At 48.0% G+C, this 18,859-nt stretch overlaps 6 protein-coding genes across 6 annotated transcripts; 3 read left to right on the forward strand and 3 right to left on the reverse strand.

The window, feature by feature from the left end:
• Nucleotides 1–104: 104 nt before the first annotated feature.
• On the forward strand, nt 105–3,669 carry N7508_009808 (benzoate 4-monooxygenase cytochrome P450; the record flags this gene model as incomplete). The annotated part of the gene is made up of 5 exons (XM_058467871.1): nt 105–1,262; nt 1,331–1,441; nt 1,498–1,655; nt 1,710–1,857; nt 2,179–3,669. The coding sequence occupies 5 exons, from the start codon at nt 105–107 to the stop codon at nt 3,667–3,669; spliced, it is 3,066 nt and encodes a 1,021-aa protein (XP_058315717.1).
• Nucleotides 3,670–3,824: 155 nt separating this feature from the next.
• Nucleotides 3,825–4,746, reverse strand: N7508_009809 (uncharacterized protein; the record flags this gene model as incomplete). The annotated part of the gene is made up of 2 exons (XM_058467872.1): nt 3,825–4,585; nt 4,608–4,746. 2 exons carry the CDS (start codon nt 4,744–4,746, stop codon nt 3,825–3,827), a joined length of 900 nt encoding a protein of 299 aa, XP_058315718.1.
• A 262-nt stretch (nt 4,747–5,008) lies between these two features.
• N7508_009810 (cytochrome P450) lies at nt 5,009–6,631 on the forward strand (the record flags this gene model as incomplete). The annotated part of the gene is made up of 1 exon (XM_058467873.1): nt 5,009–6,631. The coding sequence occupies one exon, from the start codon at nt 5,009–5,011 to the stop codon at nt 6,629–6,631; it is 1,623 nt and encodes a 540-aa protein (XP_058315719.1).
• Nucleotides 6,632–7,546: 915 nt separating this feature from the next.
• N7508_009811 (short chain dehydrogenase/reductase family oxidoreductase) lies at nt 7,547–8,562 on the forward strand (the record flags this gene model as incomplete). Its single annotated transcript, XM_058467874.1, has 2 exons — nt 7,547–8,185; nt 8,269–8,562. The coding sequence occupies 2 exons, from the start codon at nt 7,547–7,549 to the stop codon at nt 8,560–8,562; spliced, it is 933 nt and encodes a 310-aa protein (XP_058315720.1).
• A 232-nt stretch (nt 8,563–8,794) lies between these two features.
• Nucleotides 8,795–10,147, reverse strand: N7508_009812 (Zn(II)2Cys6 transcription factor domain-containing protein; the record flags this gene model as incomplete). Its single annotated transcript, XM_058467875.1, has 3 exons — nt 8,795–9,550; nt 9,620–9,910; nt 10,022–10,147. The coding sequence occupies 3 exons, from the start codon at nt 10,145–10,147 to the stop codon at nt 8,795–8,797; spliced, it is 1,173 nt and encodes a 390-aa protein (XP_058315721.1).
• Nucleotides 10,148–13,448: 3,301 nt separating this feature from the next.
• On the reverse strand, nt 13,449–14,903 carry N7508_009813 (DUF563 domain protein; the record flags this gene model as incomplete). Its single annotated transcript, XM_058467876.1, has 1 exon — nt 13,449–14,903. The coding sequence occupies one exon, from the start codon at nt 14,901–14,903 to the stop codon at nt 13,449–13,451; it is 1,455 nt and encodes a 484-aa protein (XP_058315722.1).
• Nucleotides 14,904–18,859: the final 3,956 nt, after the last annotated feature.

Consider the following 18,859-nt stretch of genomic DNA (forward strand, 5'->3'; position numbering starts at 1 on the left):
TTCCATTCTTGGTTATATCCGGCGTATACCGCCCTTGGGTTTTGAAATGGAACTACAGCAACCCTGACGTGTACCATCTACGAACAGTTAGTTTACCTGTCAAAATGATGTCCTCGAATGACCTCTCCGGCTTTCTAGTCCACTACACATTCAAAGATGTTCTCCTCGGTGGAATATCGCTGTACCTCGTCTACGGAATCCTCCTCTATATTTATCGCTTGACCCTTCACCCGCTGGCCCAGTTCCCAGGCCCCAAGCTTGCAGCAGCGACATTTTGGTATGAGTTCTATTATGACCTTTTCCCACACAAATTGCGCTACTTGTGGAAGATAGAAGAAATGCACAAGAAATACGGGCCAATTGTTCGCATCAACCCAATTCACTTACATATCAACGACCCCAACTACCTCGATGAAATATATGCCGGAGGCAAGCGTAAGCGCAATCGAGATCCCTGGTACTACCGCTCTGAGCCAAATGGCCCTCTAGGATGGTCGGTTTTTCAGACTGTCGATCACGATGTCCACCGGATGCGAAGGGCCGCACTCAATCGTTTCTTCAGCAAGCGTTCCGTTCAAGAGCACGAACAGATGATAATCGAGAAGATTGAAGTTTTGTGTGGTCGCTTTGCAGAGGCTTGTCGCGCAGGCGATGTTGTTCCTCTAACCTTCGCTTGCGGTGCGCTAACAATGGACGTCATCTCGGCCTACGCTTTCGGCGCGGAGACGGACAACTTAACGCGCCAGGACTTCGGCGCGGAGTATCTCGAGGCATATAGCAAACTGAGTCAATTTGGCCCTGTCGGTCGCCAGTTCCCTTGGCTTGCCAAGGCATGTCTTACGCTGATTCCGTCAAGCCTCATGCATCGAATCAGCCCTGCCGCTGCCCTCATTCCCAGGAATCGGCTTTTCTTCCGCGGTATGATTGAGGAATCTGTCCATCAACAGGAAGAAGAGAAGAGACGCAAATCCGAAGATTCATTCGAGGCAGAGAAGGAAGTTCAAAAGAACAAGTCCATTTTCCAGGATATTCTACGTAGCAACCTTCCGCCCGGCGAGAAAGCACCCGCCCGCTTAGCGGCAGAGGCCAATCTCTTACTTATTGCAGGCACTGAGACTACTGCCAGGGCTTTGTCGCTTGTCCTCTTTCATATCCTGGATAATCATCAGACTTTATTGCAACTGAGGAAAGAACTGGCGCCTCTCATGCCCCACCCTGATTCACGGGTGTCCGTGGCTGCCCTCGAAGCCTTGAGATATTTTGTAGGTCATTGAGAAAAAGTCAACCTTCATCGACGTAAGATATAAGCTAATCATGTTGGGTCAATCAGCCAGCAGTAATTACAGAGGGAATCAGGCTCTCACATGTGGTTTCAAGCCGAATGCCTCGATATGCACCGGAGGAGACACTACGCTACGGCAAATGGACTATACCCGCGGGGGTGAGTACATTTTACAAGGCCAAATCGATTTCTCATTGATTGTTTAACGGGTATAGGCACGTGTGATGCAATCTCATTATCTGCATCATATGAATCCCGATATCTTCCCGGATCCTTACACGTTCAACCCGCATCGCTGGCTTGACAATCCTGCGTTGAAACAGAATTATTTTATGGGCTTTGGCAAAGGGTCTCGTATATGTCTTGGTATCAAGTCAGTGTTCATTAGCTATCGGTCTTTTTCCTGCGCCATCTGACCATCCAACAGTCTTGTATACGCCGAACTTTATCTCGCTATAGCCCGCCTCGTGACTCGTTTTGACATGCGTTTGCATGACACAATCAGGGAGCGGGACGTCGATGTCAAACGTGATTCTATAATTGGGCTCCCGAGCCTCGAAGGGCAGGGAATCCGTGTGAGGATTATACAAGATAAAGCAGGGTGATATCGAGCTCCGGTTATCTAGCAGGTTCACACTTGGCCATACCCGCAGATTCTACTTACAAAACAAGATCTGGCTGAGACATTCAGGAAGATATTGGTTGCTTAGCTCTACCCACTACTAGTAGCAATGCATTTGCATTTACAGATAATCTGGAATGACCGAATCAAGTAACATCCGACCTCCCAGCGACTTGAATATTCTCAGCTACTGAATATGCTTCGGAGCTAAGACCCCTAAATTGAGAAGAATTAAAAAGAAAATCATAAATCGAGGTGTTTCAATTACCCTTAGAATTGTGTTGTGATGACCATGGCCTCGACTTCGAAGATCGCGCTTGACCCCCTCGACCACATAGCTGCGTGGAATATTCCACAGAGCGTGATCTACTTGAGTTTGAAGCAGGGTGTCACGGTGCAGGAGGCCTTTGGACGTCTCCAAGAAGGCCTGCGTCGAACCTTTGCTCAAATACCTTGGCTGAATGGTCGCGTACACTGGAGTGAGGATACCCCGGGGTGGCGTCCCGGACAGTTGGAAATTCGTTTCGAGTCCCCTTCTTCGAAAGAGTCACCACACCAACTGCGATTCAATGAGTTAGAAACTGATCTAAAGTTCTCTGATCTCAGAGATCAAGGTTTCCCATTGGACACATTCGAAGATAAAAATTTGTTATGGACGGTGCCGTTTCAGCCAGATTTCGAGCAAGGGGCTGATGTCTTGTCGGCCCAGGCCAATTTTTTGCCTGGAGGCTGTGCTCTGGTTCTCTCTGTCGCGAGCCCGGCCTCGGACGGCACAGCTATGCTCTCCGTGACTCAAACTTGGGCTCACCATTGCAACTCTTGGATGACAAACGCAGAGACGGACAACAGTGTTCAACCGCATGGCGGCTTGAGCTCGGATTTTGAACGGACAGCATTGAGAAGGATATGCAAAGGGGACAAGCGAGGTGAGGTTTCAAGTCATATGGCAGCAGGAATTTGTCGACTTGTGGGCCTTGACTCCGAACACGCAATTCTTGATATGACTTCCACCGCTCCCGACGCCCTTCCTGGTGTGCCCAACACAATGAAGCCCACGTTGTTTTATCTGCCGCAGGGAGCATATACAGCCCTACGCAAAGACTGCGTTGCTGAACTTGGTGCTACGGAAGTTTCTGGAAACGACCTTATTTGTGCATTGATCTGGAGAAGTGTTGTCAGGGCTTGGATGGCAACTCAAGACGCGCAGCACAACAACGGCGGGCTTGGCACAGCTATGTCAGAGGTCAGCATCCCCTTTGATGCGCGGCCGCAGCTACAGGATCTGCTGCCAACCAGTTATCTGGGCAATGTCAACTTTGAAAACAGAGTTGCCCTTTCCCTGAGCCATATTGTGGGCAGGGATACGAGCATACCCCAGCTCGCGCAAACGATACGGACCCATGCAGCGACTTTCGCAGGTCACGACAACCTACTGGATGCGTACAGACTACTCGATTCGGTCCCAGACTACAAAAGTCTACCGCAGCTGCGAGCATCTCGCATGATATCCCCCTCAGTGGGCATCCTGGCTCCAACAACGCTTCCGTTCAATGAGACCTGCTTTGGAGCCCAGACATTCGGTGCTGGTGGTCGACCGGAAGCTTTTCGGCCGCTCATGGGAGATTGCAACGGTGGGTTTCGCACCTGTTTCGTCATACCTCGAAAATCTTATGGCGGAATCGAGTTTGTTATGAATTTATCTGACAAAGAAGTGAACTTCCTCGACAAGGACGGTGAATTCACGAAATATAGTTTACGCATGTAATAGCAACCGAAGGAGACAAATGGCAGTATATATGATAAAGCATTCTTGAGCCTGTGAACCTGAAAACATGTTTCGGATGATGGAAGTTCAACTAGGGAAATGTCCAGCTTGAAAACTGCCATTTCTATGACATCCCGTTTCCGTTCGCGAGTAGATCAAAGCCCATATAAAGCTCGTATCTGAGTACCTTCCTCGGCCATCGCCTTGATCGATGGAACAATAGCTTTCACGTCGGATATCTTAAAAGGTACGTCATGGCCACCATCGTGACTATGCACCCGCCGAATCGAAGGTGTGCATAGGTCTCGCGCAACTCCCGACTGCTTTCCAATGTAAGGTGAGTCACTCAGCCCGCTCACATGGACCGTTGGTATTTTGATGCGGGAGTCGAACAAATCTGGATGTACCAAGCGCGGTATTTCCTCGGGCCGTTTGGTGCCTAGGAAATCGACATTTGTGTTTGGCAAAATCATTCCAATACCCATTGACTGCATAGACAAGACCTGCTGCAGATACTGGGCAAGTGCTCGCTCGGACGCATCTTCCAACTCCGTCATAAATTCGCCGTTGGGGAACTTGGACCGAAATACTGCATAGTCGTCTGATAGCCATCGCCGCAGAAGCTGCTCGCAATAATTATCATCAGGTGAAACAATAAATATGGGCGAGAACATGACAGCAAAACAGAATGGCGCAGAAGCCTGCTTTTGTTGCTGATCCAGCATATAAGTTATCGCAAGGGCAGCGCCCAGACTGAAGCCAAACACACCGTCAAAAGGACCGTGCTCTTTGATAAAATCATCCAAGTGACGGAGAGCTTGACGCATCTCAGCTGGAGTGAATCCAGTTGCGTATGAATAGAAGGGCCCGGAGGCCCAAGCTGGGACGCCTTGGGATGATTCAGTATTGGTTGGAGCTGGAATGATAGAAACTCGTACCTGGGCCTCTCCCACAAGGTATTGCTCCGTCTAGAAACTTGAACTGGTACTCTTTGCCTAATGCCCTCACGAAGGGCGCCAGTTGCTCCTTCAGCAGCGAGGATGACGAGCCGAGACCGTGGAGAGCAAGGATCCTCATTTTCGGCAGCCTTTCTCTCTCTGCCTCGGATCAAATGGAGCGCGCGTACATGCCAGTTATCTGTAATAATGCACTTTTTTTGTTTGCAGGGCGCCACTCTCGGCTCTTTCCACATTAAGAGAACCCGAGATATCATCACAACTTTCTGGACGTGATGCCGTGTCAACTTGAGTATTTTGTGAATGCCACCCAATTTTATTGCCTCCCTGGTTATACTCCCGGCTACAAGTCTCCAAACTGCATCAGCAGTGCAGACGCAAATATGGCTCTCATCACGAAGATAATAGCGGGGTTGATTTGCGTTTACATTGTCCGAAAACTCTTGTTTCCGTCTGTCGCACATCTCCCCAAGGGTTTACCCATAATTGGCGCCAAAGACAGCGACTGGTTTCCCTTTTTTCAAGCCGCATTGCGCAACGCTCTCAACCTTCGGGGGAATATCTTGGAAGCCTACGCAACGCACAAGGACCAGGCCGCAATTCTGCCTATTGCAGGACCTGGCGGTCAAACATTTGTGTTGCTTCCAGCGTCTGAGACTAAATTAGTGACGGATCAGCCCAATACTGTGCTCAGCTTGCGTGAGGTTATTGTACAAGGGCTTCTCTACGAGTACACTATATCCGACAATTTCATCGTCTCAAACCCAACGCACACGAAGCTCATTACGACGACGTTAACCAACCAAGTCGCTAATCTCCTTCCTGGCTTGGCTAACGAGACCATTCGAGGCTTTGAGCAACAATGGGGAACCGACACAGAGTCATTTCATGACGTCACAATATGGGATAGTATGGGTGCTATTGTGAGCAGAGCAACAAATTACGCCTTTGTTGGTCTCCCATACTGTCGTGACTCGGCGCTGCTGAATGCCGGTATTGGCTTTGCACGTGCACTACCATTCAGCCAGCTGTTATTGAGTTTTACATGGAAGCCGCTACGTCCTTTGGCATCATTGTTGTTCACGCTTCCCTGTCGATATTACGAAAACCGGTTCACTCAAATGCTAATTCCAGAGATTGAACATCGCCTACAACAAGTTGACAATCCTACCTCCCCGCTGCGTGCCGAGGAAACCTCTGGCGAAGCGGAAAAGAAGAATGATTTTCTAGAGTGGTGTATAGAGCAGGCGAAAGAAAGCGGCGACCCTCGCATGTGGCAGCCCAGGACCCTTGCAGGCCGCATACTTCTAATGAATCTGGTCTCTATCCACACATCCTCCTTGACCATCGTGAATGTCATGCTGGATCTGGCGTCCTCTACACCTGAAGTCCTTGAGGAGCTGCGCGCCGAGGTCAAACAAGTTCTGGATGAGTGTGGAGGACAATGGACGAAGCTGGCATTGGGTAAGATGGAGAAGCTCGACTCGGTGCTTCGCGAGAGTGCTCGTCTCAACACTTTGGTTGCCGTGGGGCTGCGTCGCAGAGTCGTAGCCAAGGAGGGATTCACCACGACATCTGGTGTCCATTTACCTTGCGGTAATTTCTGCGCTGTCCATAACCTAGGCGTTGTCCACGACCCCAATGTGTATGAGCAGCCAGATACCTTCAAGCCATTCCGCTTCGTTGGACTGCGGCGTGATGTCAACAGCGACGATCCCAACAAGGACCACGTACAGCGAGCACGCTTGACATTTCCCGCTACTGGGTGCGATTATCTTGCTTTTGGTAACGGTCGTCAAGCCTGTCCCGGCCGATTCTTTGCGGCCAGTGAGCTCAAACTAATGTTGGCGTACGCGTTGATGTACTACGACCTGGAGATTATGGACTCGAGACCCGGTGACAGGTGGATTGGGATATTGCGCATTCCATCTTCCAATGCCAAGCTACGAGTACGCCGCCGAAAGGGAAGCGTTCAGCCGTCCGTGAATAATGACAAATTGGTCTGACATGTTGTATTCCATTCCTCAGGTAGGGAAATCCTACTTTTTTTGCAATCATCCCCAGTCGCAGGACTGAAGCGCATCTGAGTTCTTTGCAAGAGGAATAATTTCGTTTTTGATTAGGGCGACTCAAACACTCGTACCTAATCCCCTCCATCGTACTATCTATACATCGGTTTGTGCGTCACAAATGGGAGTGCATCATACTTAAAGCCATGTTCCGATCATGCTATTTAGTCGTTAAATCTAGTAGAAGAAAACCTATAGATGTCTTATGCGATTTTCATATTTCTTAAGCTGGCTACTCCGAGAAGGTGATCAAAGTTATTTTGTTATTCAAAACGCTGCAAAGTGTTGTATATCGTTTTGCGGTCCTCCTTGGTAATAGGGGCAATTTCGGATTGCGACTTTCCACATTGGATTGCCAAACGCACGTAAATTATAAGTGGAATTAGCTGTTGTGTTGATCGGGTAGGTCGATTTGGTGGAAGTACTTTTTGGGATGTACCTCGCCCCACTCCACCCCATTCCACCTCGATTTGGTGTCTAAGGCGAGGCTCTGTATGCATCATCAAGCAAACAACCCTCGGCATCTTGAAGTAGGGCCCCAATTAGGTTTACGCCGAAGACTATGGACTCACGAACGCGGTTGATGCTGTTTTGAACGAATTTAGGGCCCGGTGTTAGGGCTTGGACGGCGATTACCGGTTGTGGAAGCTCCGATGCATCGCCTAGAAGCCACTGATACTATACAAAGACATCCTTAGTCCAGCAGGTTGTGGCGGAGAACGCCATGGTGCCTCATGCTCAATTATTTGTTCACCTTGCTCTAGTCCATCTCCGCGGAAGTCTCATTCTTTGTGTTCACCAGTATCATTGAAGCTCAACAACAAACTCCAGGTCTTGCGATTGTTCTGAAGAATGTCTACTTATAATTTGAATGGAAAATTTGCTGTAGTGACGGGCGCTGGCTCAGGGATTGGTCACGCAGTGGCCAGCATGCTGCTCGAGGCAGGATCGTCTGTCATTCTGGCCGACCTGAAATTGCGCCCGGAGGCCGCCTCTACGGTTGCCAAGTATCCTCGTCCAGCTGTCACGCCCGGAGCTTCGACTGCAGTATTCCACAAAACAGATGTGGCCGACTGGGCTCAACTTGGTGCCTTATGGGAGTTCGCGTTGAGCACATTCGGGCGGATCGATATTGTCGCCAATATAGCCGGCATATATGAATCACCATTCAGCTCCTTCTGGGAACCGCCCGGGCTCTCGCCCAAGTCTGCGGATCCCATCAACGCGGCGCCCGGTCAATACCAGATTTTTGCCATTAATCAAGCGGCGCCCATTCGACTGTCCCAGATTGCCGTGGATTACTGGACTCAAAATCCGGACGTGAAGGGTAATCTTCTGTGTGTGGCAAGTATGGCCGGCTATCTTCATGCAATCGATACACCGTTATACATGGCCAGCAAAGCGGCGATTATTAGCTTTGTTAGGTGCTTGGGTGATCTTCTGGACTTATTTGGAATCCGGGTTTCCGCCGTGTGCCCCGGAGCTGTGTTTGTAAGTGACCTTTCCATCGATTCAGCATCTTCTTCTTCTTCTTTTTTGCTTGGCCACAGCGATCTCTAACTGCGTAATTATAGACCCCTATGTTTGAGCCCGAGTGGAATCAAAAGTTGACATTGGATGACGTATCTCTATCGGCTTTTGAATGCGCTGCAATCATCTTGCGGGTCCTTCAGGAGCCCCAATGGGGTGGCGGCAGTATTGTTGAGACGCAGATGGTTGGCACAAAAGCGGCTCCGGAGATTGCTGTTCGCGACGTGCCACTGACAGCATTGTATCCCACTGGCAGTCTTGCTCGTCCCAATAAAAATTATATTGAGCATAAGCGACGGTTTATAGCAGAGCTTCGGAATAGCGGTATGCGAACCTGAAATTCAACTTATCGAAGAGTTGCCAATGTGCCGAGTCCCCTTCCGGTTCTTGTGTGGTGAAGATGTACTTCTCTTTGCCTTGCGCCATTTATACAGCAATCAATGGATTCATTTGGGCTATCTTGTTTAAAACCTTCTATCTGCTGCTCTGTTCATGATTGGCATCGCTCAAACTGCGAGAAAGCCAGTGTCAAGTGAGCATATATCTTTCCACTCTGAACTTCTTTCCCATCTAAAACGCAGAACTCATAGGCATCGAATGCGATGCCTTGTCTTGAATTGTCTCGAGTGCATCAACAATATTGCTTTCGCAATCCGTAATCAGGTGCCCCGCCAAACTGTTTGGTCTAACTTTATCCTTGATGCCATTCGATAGATCTCGTAAACTGAACAAGTGCAACAAAACGACGTGACGAATAAGCGGGGCCTTGAGATCCGGCATTTCGATTTTGTACTGGTCGAGCCAAACGGTGGGACTGTGGATCTCGGCAGCGGATCCCTGGCAGTTCCTATTTTCGCGAGTCCAAGCCAAAAGCTTGTCTGATGCCGTACGTGTCAATGTCACGAGCTGTTGTAAGACAACGGCCAGGAACATGCCGTTGTCCCCACGAACACTACAGTCTGAGCATCGAAGCGCCTCCCCACAGATCCGCATCCCTCGACTCACGCACATTAGGAGCATGTCAGCTCTCGCTTCTGTCGATTCTACGCCAATGATTTCTAGGAATCTAGCCACATCGCTGAGGCATTCACATTTTGAGAGAATCCTCTTGCCAGCGCCAACAGTGGATAACAGATTACCTCCTGGCAGCGAGGTCCGTCCTGCCCGTTTCTCTGGAGTATTTCCGTTAAGAAAGGCCTGCTGAGACGGGACGTTTGTATGGTGGTAGGCCGCCTGCGTATCGAGGACTGCGTCAAAGATATTTTCCACGTCTGTCGAGGAGGGATCATTGCTTTCTGGAACCCCAGACATCCCACATGATATATCCTGTCCGAGAGTTGCCCGTTCATTTATCATTTCAGAGAACGTAGGTTGTATTGGCAAGATCGAACTCACCCACGTGTTGGGTGATTCCGTAAATGCATCGGAGGAGGAGGATAGCCAATTTAACGGCTCAGAGTCCGACGTACTTCGCGTACGCTCTCGGTCCACCTCTGTGCTCAAGGGCTGCGGTTGGCTGCGGCTGGACGCGCGACGTGGGCTCGGAATAGGCAACTGGTTGTTCGAAGTGCACACCCGTTTAGACATTTTCCTGCTGTCCTTGTTCGACAAGACATCTCGATAAGTGCAGGCAACTGAGGCAGTCTGGCATCTTCCACAGCCATCTTTGTCACCGCTACATTTTAGCTGGAGGCATGTCAGCAGCATTCTGCTGCGGTTAGGAATTATATAATTGTTCATTGTGAAGAGTAAATGTAGATTGCAGTGGTAGAAAGAAGGTGATGTAGATTCACTGACCTTTCGCGAACGACAGCGGTCACAGGCAATCGGGGTATAACCTCTGGCCTCAATCCCATCGGCTCTTTGGAGCTCCACATGCTCACGACTATCAGTGTCCTTGTCGTATCGGATAGTGCCGAACATCTTTTTCACTTGCTGCCTGGATTAAACTCGGGATGCAATCTAATTCCATGAGAATCTAGGACTCGAAATAGGAGATCAAATACATGTGATGCAAGAAATCCCCGCAGATGAGGGGTTCTTTACAGGGTGTCCATATGAGACACGGCTACTATGTGAGAATTTATGTACGTATGTACTGATTAGGAGTCGCCCACTAAAGCAAGGTGTGAAGCTGACATTGAGACAAGATAATCCCTGTTGTCTGGATGGGCGGTGTTTACAGTAGTTCCGCTACGGCGACGAGCCGGACTTCCTGTTACTTCCCACGGGGCCGCCTGAAGGCACACTGCCTATCAGGCCATAGAAAGAATGTCAAAACCCACTCGAGACGCGGGGGCCAAAAGAACCCTGAAGGTATACGTTTCGTGCCATACTACGGCAGGCTGTTGGTGCCATCGGCTCGAAATCCCGCGTTAGGTACCGCCTTTATCCATTGTTGGTAACTAGAGTATAACCAATAATTCAAGGTACTGAAAAACAGGGGGAAATAGGTGAGAAAAGCGGTGGAAGAACAGATGGAAGAAAAGGTGAAGGTAAAAATAATATCCAAGGTACGCTCGTTTTGGAAGTTTCGCGTACGGAATATTCAATCCTTTCGAACAAGTAACATAGCCTATATCTAACCTAACACTCTACTATAACAAATTTAGTAGTAGTTTATTTAGCTAAGTCTATATCCCAACGCTCTAGAATTACGAGATTAGGAAGATCGTACATGGTAGTGATGTATTTCGCATGTACAGAAATAGTAATATTACTGAATAGGTGGCAGAACGACTTTTGAGCTGATGGCACCAAGGAACGGCCGTACCCCACACGGCCCGCTCGCCAAGCTGCGCCCACTCATGCAATTGCTTCCTCCCCTATTGCCTAATTTGTTTCTCGTTACACGAGGCTGAACTGGGTGGAAGCGTGATCAAATCAATGGCCTCTGTGGGGGCCTAATCCTGCAACTACTGCAGTAGGTCGATGCGCCAACGCAAATCAGCCGAAAAAGGCGGCAAGCGGGCTTCAATGGGCGCAGTGAATCAGTGAACTAGTGAATCTGGGCTTTGCTAGATGAAACCCTCATTTCAGCTGTTTGACCTCCGCAGTCATGCACTGTCACACCCCTCTAAGACTGGCATCACAAAACAAGGACTAGAGACGAAAATCATAATTGAGAGACTGAATTACATTTCAATACAAGAAATTTGAAGGATGTCTTATGGAAACGGCCTTCGGAATATCCTTGAATAAGTACAATCTCTAATCAATGCTACCCCTCTGCCTTAGTGTGCATTAGCGTAGCGTAACTGAAATATATGAAGACTCTCGGTATCTAACAATGAGATCTATATGCAAATAAATATTTATATGAAGCAGTGGGGAAATGAGTGCGTACTAGTAGACTAGTTACGTGTTAGATTGGATCGCGCCACTGTATTCGGGCCACTTTGATGCTTAACCAAGCTAGTCGCCACAGACACCTTCGGTGTTGCGGCTCGGGTTTTGAACCGCATTTTGGGTTTCCAAATTGGCGCCTAACTGCATAGTCAGTCGTGCTATGGCTCTCACATATATTCTACTGGGGGTCACAAGCTCTTTCATATGGTTGTTCCGCTCCTATCGACCTACCATCTTCAAAAGTTTGTACTCTTTCTTATAATAATTATTATACAGTTTTCTCCCTGGTAGAACTTAGGGTGAAGCACTCTCAGTACTAGTGGTACACATATTGGGCTTTTCCTTAACCGGTGATTTCGTCCGAATAGCGGCACTGGCGTGTCCCTTTAGCAAAGCTCGATCTCTTGAGACAGACTCTATCAAATTTGACATTTTCTGTTCAATATGCTGGTCTTTCCGATAATACAGACTTTAGTATAAGACTTTGCAACTTCGACTTGCCCTCTGCTTCATCTCCAGATAATGATCTTGTTTACCAAGAAGAACCCATGGTCGCAATATTCCAACACCCTGTCCTGGATTATTTGTTCCGTGTGACAGTTACTGGAAATGGCACTGCCACGGCAGATGAAGCGTATGGTGGACATGGACAGGTGGTGCTTCTTAACCCACTTCCTGACCCAGCCTTCGGGCGCGGCAATCTGATCAGAGCATTATCCTCAAGCTTCTTGAGGGTCTCCAAAGGCTCAAACAATTGGAGAATGTTGTATTAAGGGACTTCATTGTTTTCTTAAATCACCATCTTCCGAACTTTCCGTCTCTGACAGCGCCATATCGTGGTCAGCCAGTAATCCTTCGAAATGCTTTTCTCGAAGCTTGCCCCTCCACATGTCTGTGGCTGTTCATATGCACGAACTTGGAGAATCATACACTTCCTTAACGCCATGGTGGCTCGAGACAGCTTTCAACTTTCTCCGGCACGCCAAAGCAAGCGACTAGAATGGATCCGCTTTGCCAATATCAAAGCAGATAGAGGCCTGGAGAATCCTGAGTGCGACTCTGTGACAGTTTTTCCACACAAAGTTATAATTTGCTTGGGGGAAGAAGATCCCAAGCCGCTAGATTTAATTTGCGACAACACTCTCTCCGCTAAATACGTTGGATTTTCCCAGAGCCGAGTACTTATCGGAAGCGTAGGGCGCAGCTTACCCATACTTGCAAGCTCAGAATCTGTCGCGGACGTCTCACCGACGACTTTTTCCGGGGTATGGGACCTCATGAGCCCCATCGCGTCGCATCCACATATACCCATGTTATTTCCATATCTCTATCGACGTGCAGTTCGTAGAGGTAAAGGCCAATTTGCAATTCCCAGTGCATATATATCGCCTCTGGGGCGCCGTACTTAATAATCCTCAATAACGAAAGTACCAGATAGCTTCCCTGCGTCCGCGTGCCCATTAGGCCATATAGCCAAAGATATCTGCAAAACATTGATCGCCCACGCTGAACAGCGTTTGTCTCGATTACCTGGTGATGCTCTTGCTGGTGGGGGTTTCGGCCATTGGAAAATGAACAGGCCGCGACATTGAGATGGCTTCTTGACCTGGTTAGAAACAAGACGCAACAATACCAGAAATCCCACCAAAATCCAAATCATGACGATAAGCTTGTCTTGGCAATTTAGCAGGCGTTGCCGTGGCCAGCTCAGCCCAGGTAGTGCGACCGAATCTACCACGCTAAAAAAGGAAAAATTATGTAGTATTTTATTGGATAATTTTTGAATTTCATTTTGTCAAGATTTGATTGAAAATTAACAGGCTCGAAGCGGGATAGGTCGAGAAGGAAAAAGCCCCTTGGGGCAAAATTTATATGTTCAAACATCATAACTTCGCATGCCCTTGTTATACATTGCCTTAATGGCTACATTCATCACATCAATAAACCGCTCAATATCCAGGTAGACATCTTCGGAGTGCCAGTCACCGCCGTGGGCTGAATTGGGACTTTCCGCATGTGCGCTGAAATAATCATGGCCCCTAAGCGAAGCAACATTACGAAAGCCCTTGTGATTTAGCCCAGGTGGCAGGATCTCCACCATCGCAGATCCAGGAGACAAGAAGATACCATGTGTGAGGCCTGCTCCATGGACACCCGCCAGTATATCAGTTTCTTGAATGATCTTCAGTTGATCTTTGTAGGAGATTGCGGCGAAGTCGATCGATCGAACATTCACCAAAGGAAACTTTTGTTGCAGCTGCTCTAGATATTCAGTATGATTGGCGAGCTTTCGCCCGGAAACTCGATAGATGAACGTCAAAGTAATTTTCTCACTCTGTCGCGGCTTGGTATCATTCAACCCGTACAAAGTCAAAGCCCGATTGACAAATGTGTCTAGGATTTTTGACTTTTCGCAAGAGTTAATCTTCCAGTCACCTTGCCATAGCGTATTTCCTGCACCGGCAAGTGGCACAATGAGATTTTCAAATCTTGTGTTCCCCGTCAAATCTTTGAAACGGAGAACTGGCTTCTTTGTAAAGAGCGACCACATATCAAAATATGGTCCGTCTGGGTGGTCATCAAGGATGACGACTTGTGTGTTTGGTATGTCACGTTCAGCGATGTAGAAGGGAGTAGACTCTGTCGATTGAGGTGTGATTTGTAAAACGTCCATACTCAATGTCATGGAATATATCTCCATCAATGAGTGCCAATGGTTGGTGGCGCCTTCTCGTTTGACCAATATGGTGTAGTTCTCAGTCTTTTCCAGGGATGATTGGATTTCAGGATCCATTTGGACCCAGCCATCTAATACTAATGGTGGCCCAGTATCATACCAGTATTTCTGAAGTTTATCGAATCTTGGAAACCTGGGAGCGTTCTCAAACACTGTTTGCTCCAAGTCCGAGTCTGTTTTTTGGGCCAGATCGCACTGTAGGTGGAATTTACCTCCGTCGTGGTTAAAATTGACCCCCTTTCCGAAGCAGAAAGAATCCCATCGATCGCCCACAGTCCAAGTATGAAAGCATGTGAGAGCCGACGACTGGTTGCAGTATTGTGTCGCCGAATCACGAAGATTGTTGAGGAATGTGGTTCCAAACCTCTCTGCACAGAATGCTGATTCTGCAGGAAGGGTGGTGTATTCGGCAGGAAGACTCAGGGATTGCTTTTCTTTGGCAGCAGTGAGGACTGTGGCTGTCTGACGAAATTCGCAAGTTGAGATTGGTAGCCAAGATTCGTACCCGAGCAAGAGTATTGTTACTAGCACAAATGATCCAAGTAACGCTAAGCGGCGCCGTTCACGGCCGCTACTGAGGGCTATCGCGAGCATATTCACTGAGGCTTGATAGCATGGATGTGAGGATTAAAGTGAAATATGGCCTACTGATGGCTCAGGGGAAAGCACAAAGGCACAAAGGCAATCACATGAGATGGCGGCTGAACGCCGAGACTAGGCCTTATAACAAAGAATATGTGAGCCCCGCGAGAGAGTGGGCCATCGCTTATGTTAGCTGCCAATTGAATAGCATATTTGCGAACCGAACTGTGTGATTGATTTGCGTGATTGATTTGGAGCTACATTGGCGCCGGCGCGAATATTTTAGTGCAGATGCCGACCGTCCATCGAACATGGTCTTACGCCCAACATGATCGGATAAATTGATATCAAATGACCATTTTCATATTTGAGATTATGCAATTCCGATATATACCGGGGAGATACGGTGGTCGTTGGCTTGTAGTACATTGCGGGAAGAGTAACCCGTCCACCCGAGTACATGCATCTTTGCGGCCCGCCAAGCCTCCAGCCCTGTGGGGGCCGAAAAGGACGGGTCATGCCCGACGGGCAGCCCCGGAACTCTAAGAGAGTCGTACTTTCCCTCCCCATGATTGTTCACTCGTTCAGAACAAATATCGACTGCTACCTATTATGATTCTCAACTGAGAGAGTTTCAAGGACAACCTGCAGTGAATCAATCCACGTCAGGTGCTTCGAAGAAATGAGGGCCAGATGTTGGGCGCTTGAATCGGCACTAACAACACACCCCTGTTCACCCGGTTACACAAAGGCACAGAAAGGGCATATAGTAAGCAGAGCTGTAAACTCCATCTTGCGGGACAAAAGTGAAACAATTGGCCGCATCACTTGAAATTAAGGATACAGTGAGCCCCTGCGAGTTCTACTGTACTCTGTACAGGGTTGTGTCGCGGATGCTCGCAGATTGGGCCGTCGCTAGAGATGTGTAGCGCTCACTCATTACCCTTGTCCACCTAAAGCAGACCTGGTGTGCCCTCAACTATATGTGACACTTTCACTCGCTCTACATTACGATCTTTCTTTCTCTTTCTCTTTGTTTTTAGCGCTGCGTTTTGCCCCTCGCAGCATTTTGCCCCTCGTAAAACCCATGGTCTATGCCTGATACGAAAGTTTACTGCTCGACCGCTTTTCTTTAATTTGATAACAGGCTTATGGTTTGGAGCCCCATTGTGCGCCATGGACGCAACACCAGACACTATCCGTTCGTCCATACTTTTTCTATCATGCCACTGTTTCATTTTTGGCCAGGTAGTCACTGAAGCGACTTTTTCATTTCGCTTTTCCTGGTTTGAGAAGTCCTTTGGCCCCATTGGTCATGGCAAGCTGTATCAGTAGGAATAGGCACGCCATCACAGACAGTTGCCCTCTACCCCGGTGGGCGTTGGTCCAGCACCACTTTATTGTCGTACTTTTGTGATAATCAAATCTTGTGGTCTTCGTTGACACCATTGCTACGCAGATGATGCTGGTGTATTCAATCGCAACAAGTCATTCTCTGCGGGTGAAGATACAGTATTTTCATGGCAGTATGACTTGTGCGCGTCAATATGGAAAGTTCCAGCTATAGTGGCTACTCTATACAGTGACGATACATGAATTTAAGTAACCTTGAGAGTAAAATGCTGTACGGGTAACCTTACAGAATTATTAATATTCCGAGTCTATCTCTATTATGGTGCAATATGCCTTGACATTAGGGTTCGAGAAACGATTGAAGAGAAGAGTGTGGTGGTGAGGTGTCATTTTCGGGAAGAACTGTATGGCTGAGAATTTCAGTGTATAAGATTGGATCACTGTATTTGGACCGCGCCTCTGTATTTTTCGGCATCGTGGCACTTCGCTGTAGCTTGAGGACGGGAAGTACTATAACACAGGGTATAGTAAATCTTTCGAATTCAGCTGTACTTGCTGGTATTCGTCAAGGCATTTGGAGCGCGTCTCAAAACGTGGCTGATACAATTGCGATATAAAATTATTGTTGTGCACCGAGCGGGAAGGATGATGGACCCACATACGGGTGCTCCCGAACACCCTCGTACAACCAGAGGAATGGCAGCGACCGACGCGTTATAAAGCCTTGATCCGACTACAGCGCCTCGGACTAGAAGACATAGCAACTTTGTGCCCTGGGAAAACAGCATGACTTATATCAGGGGTCAAGAGGATGGATCTAGAGTAAGAAGCGCCATCTCTTATGTGATTTACGATAGCTGCGCTATATCTCCGTGCTTGGAAATGACATGGCCGACTTGCTGGTCAAGGAGAAAACCATATTGGTTAAGGTACGCAGCTCTGCTTTTTGCTGTCATATGAGAGAGAACATTTCAGACAATAGACTCACATTCAATGGAAGAAAGAACCCAAAGAGTCGAGGACCGGGGCCTATCTCCGTCAGACCGTCAGGTCGTCAGGTCGTCAACACACTGCCAGCCAAGTACACGAGATTGCGATTTTGCAGTTTTTGGCACACTCCAGCCTCTTCATATGGAAACGTAACAGCCTTCACAGCCCTACACCGCGAAGGCTTAAAGTTTACCGAAGGAAATTTGAAACACTCATTGGAGAAACTCATGTATTTGCATCATCTAGTGGGAGCTTACATATGACTAGAAGCGAGGGAACAATGTATGTAGATTCATCAGTCCAAAATCTATGTATACTGTCACGTCACGCAAACAAGAGTGTGACTGAATTTAAGAATATATAACGTAATTCACATGCGAGCTGGACACACAAGCGAGCTGGACACCCCACCAAAAACGCGTTAGTTAATTAGATCTCTCTTCTTTAACCACCCACTATGCCACCAATTCGTACTCAATCCTCTCAAAAACGTACGGAGCAAGAGGGTAGGATCTTATTAGCTATTCAGGCTATTCGGAAGCAAGAATTTACCTCTATTCGTGAAGCAGCACGCCAATTCAAAGTACCGAATTCAACTCTCGCTACACGCCTTAATGGGGTTAAAAACCGCGTTGAATCTCGCGCAAATTCATACAAATTGACTGAAATTGAGGAGGAATCGCTTCGAAAATGGATTCTCTCAATGGATTCTCGTGGAGCAGCCCCTCGGCCTTCTACTGTACGAGAAATAGCAGACTTACTACTCGCGGCGCGTGGATCTATCCCTCCTCCTTCGGTCGGCCAAAATTGGGTTACGAATTTCGTTAAAAGGTATTCTGACCTATCGGCCCGATTCTCGAGACGCTACGATTATCAGCGAGCAAAATGCGAAGACCCAAAAATTATTTCTGAATGGTTCTCTCTCGTTCAAAAAACGATTCTAACGTACGGTATCGATCTCGACGATATCTATAACTTTGACGAGACCGGGTTTGCAATGGGCTTAATTGCGACCGCAAAAGTTATTACGAGAAAGGAATTCTACGGTCGGAGATCGCTTTTACAGCCTAGAAATCGCGCGTGGGTGACTACAATCGAGTGTATAAACGCGTCAGGGTGGGCGCTTCCTCCGTATATTATTTTTAAGGGTAAAGTCCTTATTGAATCTTGGCTCGACGGCCTTCCGCTTGATTGGAGACTCGATGTTAGTTCGAACGGGTGGACTTCCGACGAAATTAGCCTTCGGTGGCTTCAAAAGCAGTTTATTCCGTCTACTTCTTCGCGTACGAAAGGGAAGTATAGACTTTTGATACTCGACGGCCACGGAAGTTATTTAACCGCGAAATTCGACGAAATTTGCGAGAAGAACAATATTATCGCAATTTGTATGCCTCCGCACTCGTCTCACCTTTTACAGCCTCTCGATATTGGCTGTTTTGCGGGGTTAAAGCGCGCGTACGGTCGGTTAGTCGAATCGAAAGTTCGGCTGAATATCAATCACGTCGATAAACTAGAATTCCTCGAAGCCTACCTATCTGCCCGAAACGAGACATTTGAATCAAAGACTATTAAAAATAGCTTCGCCGCTGCCGGTCTAATACCGTATAACCCCGATCGAGTGATTT

This window comes from Penicillium antarcticum (genome assembly GCF_028974205.1).
Source record: "Penicillium antarcticum strain IBT 31339 chromosome Unknown utg000009l_segment0_segment0, whole genome shotgun sequence".
NCBI classification, from domain to species: Eukaryota; Fungi; Ascomycota; class Eurotiomycetes; order Eurotiales; family Aspergillaceae; genus Penicillium; species Penicillium antarcticum.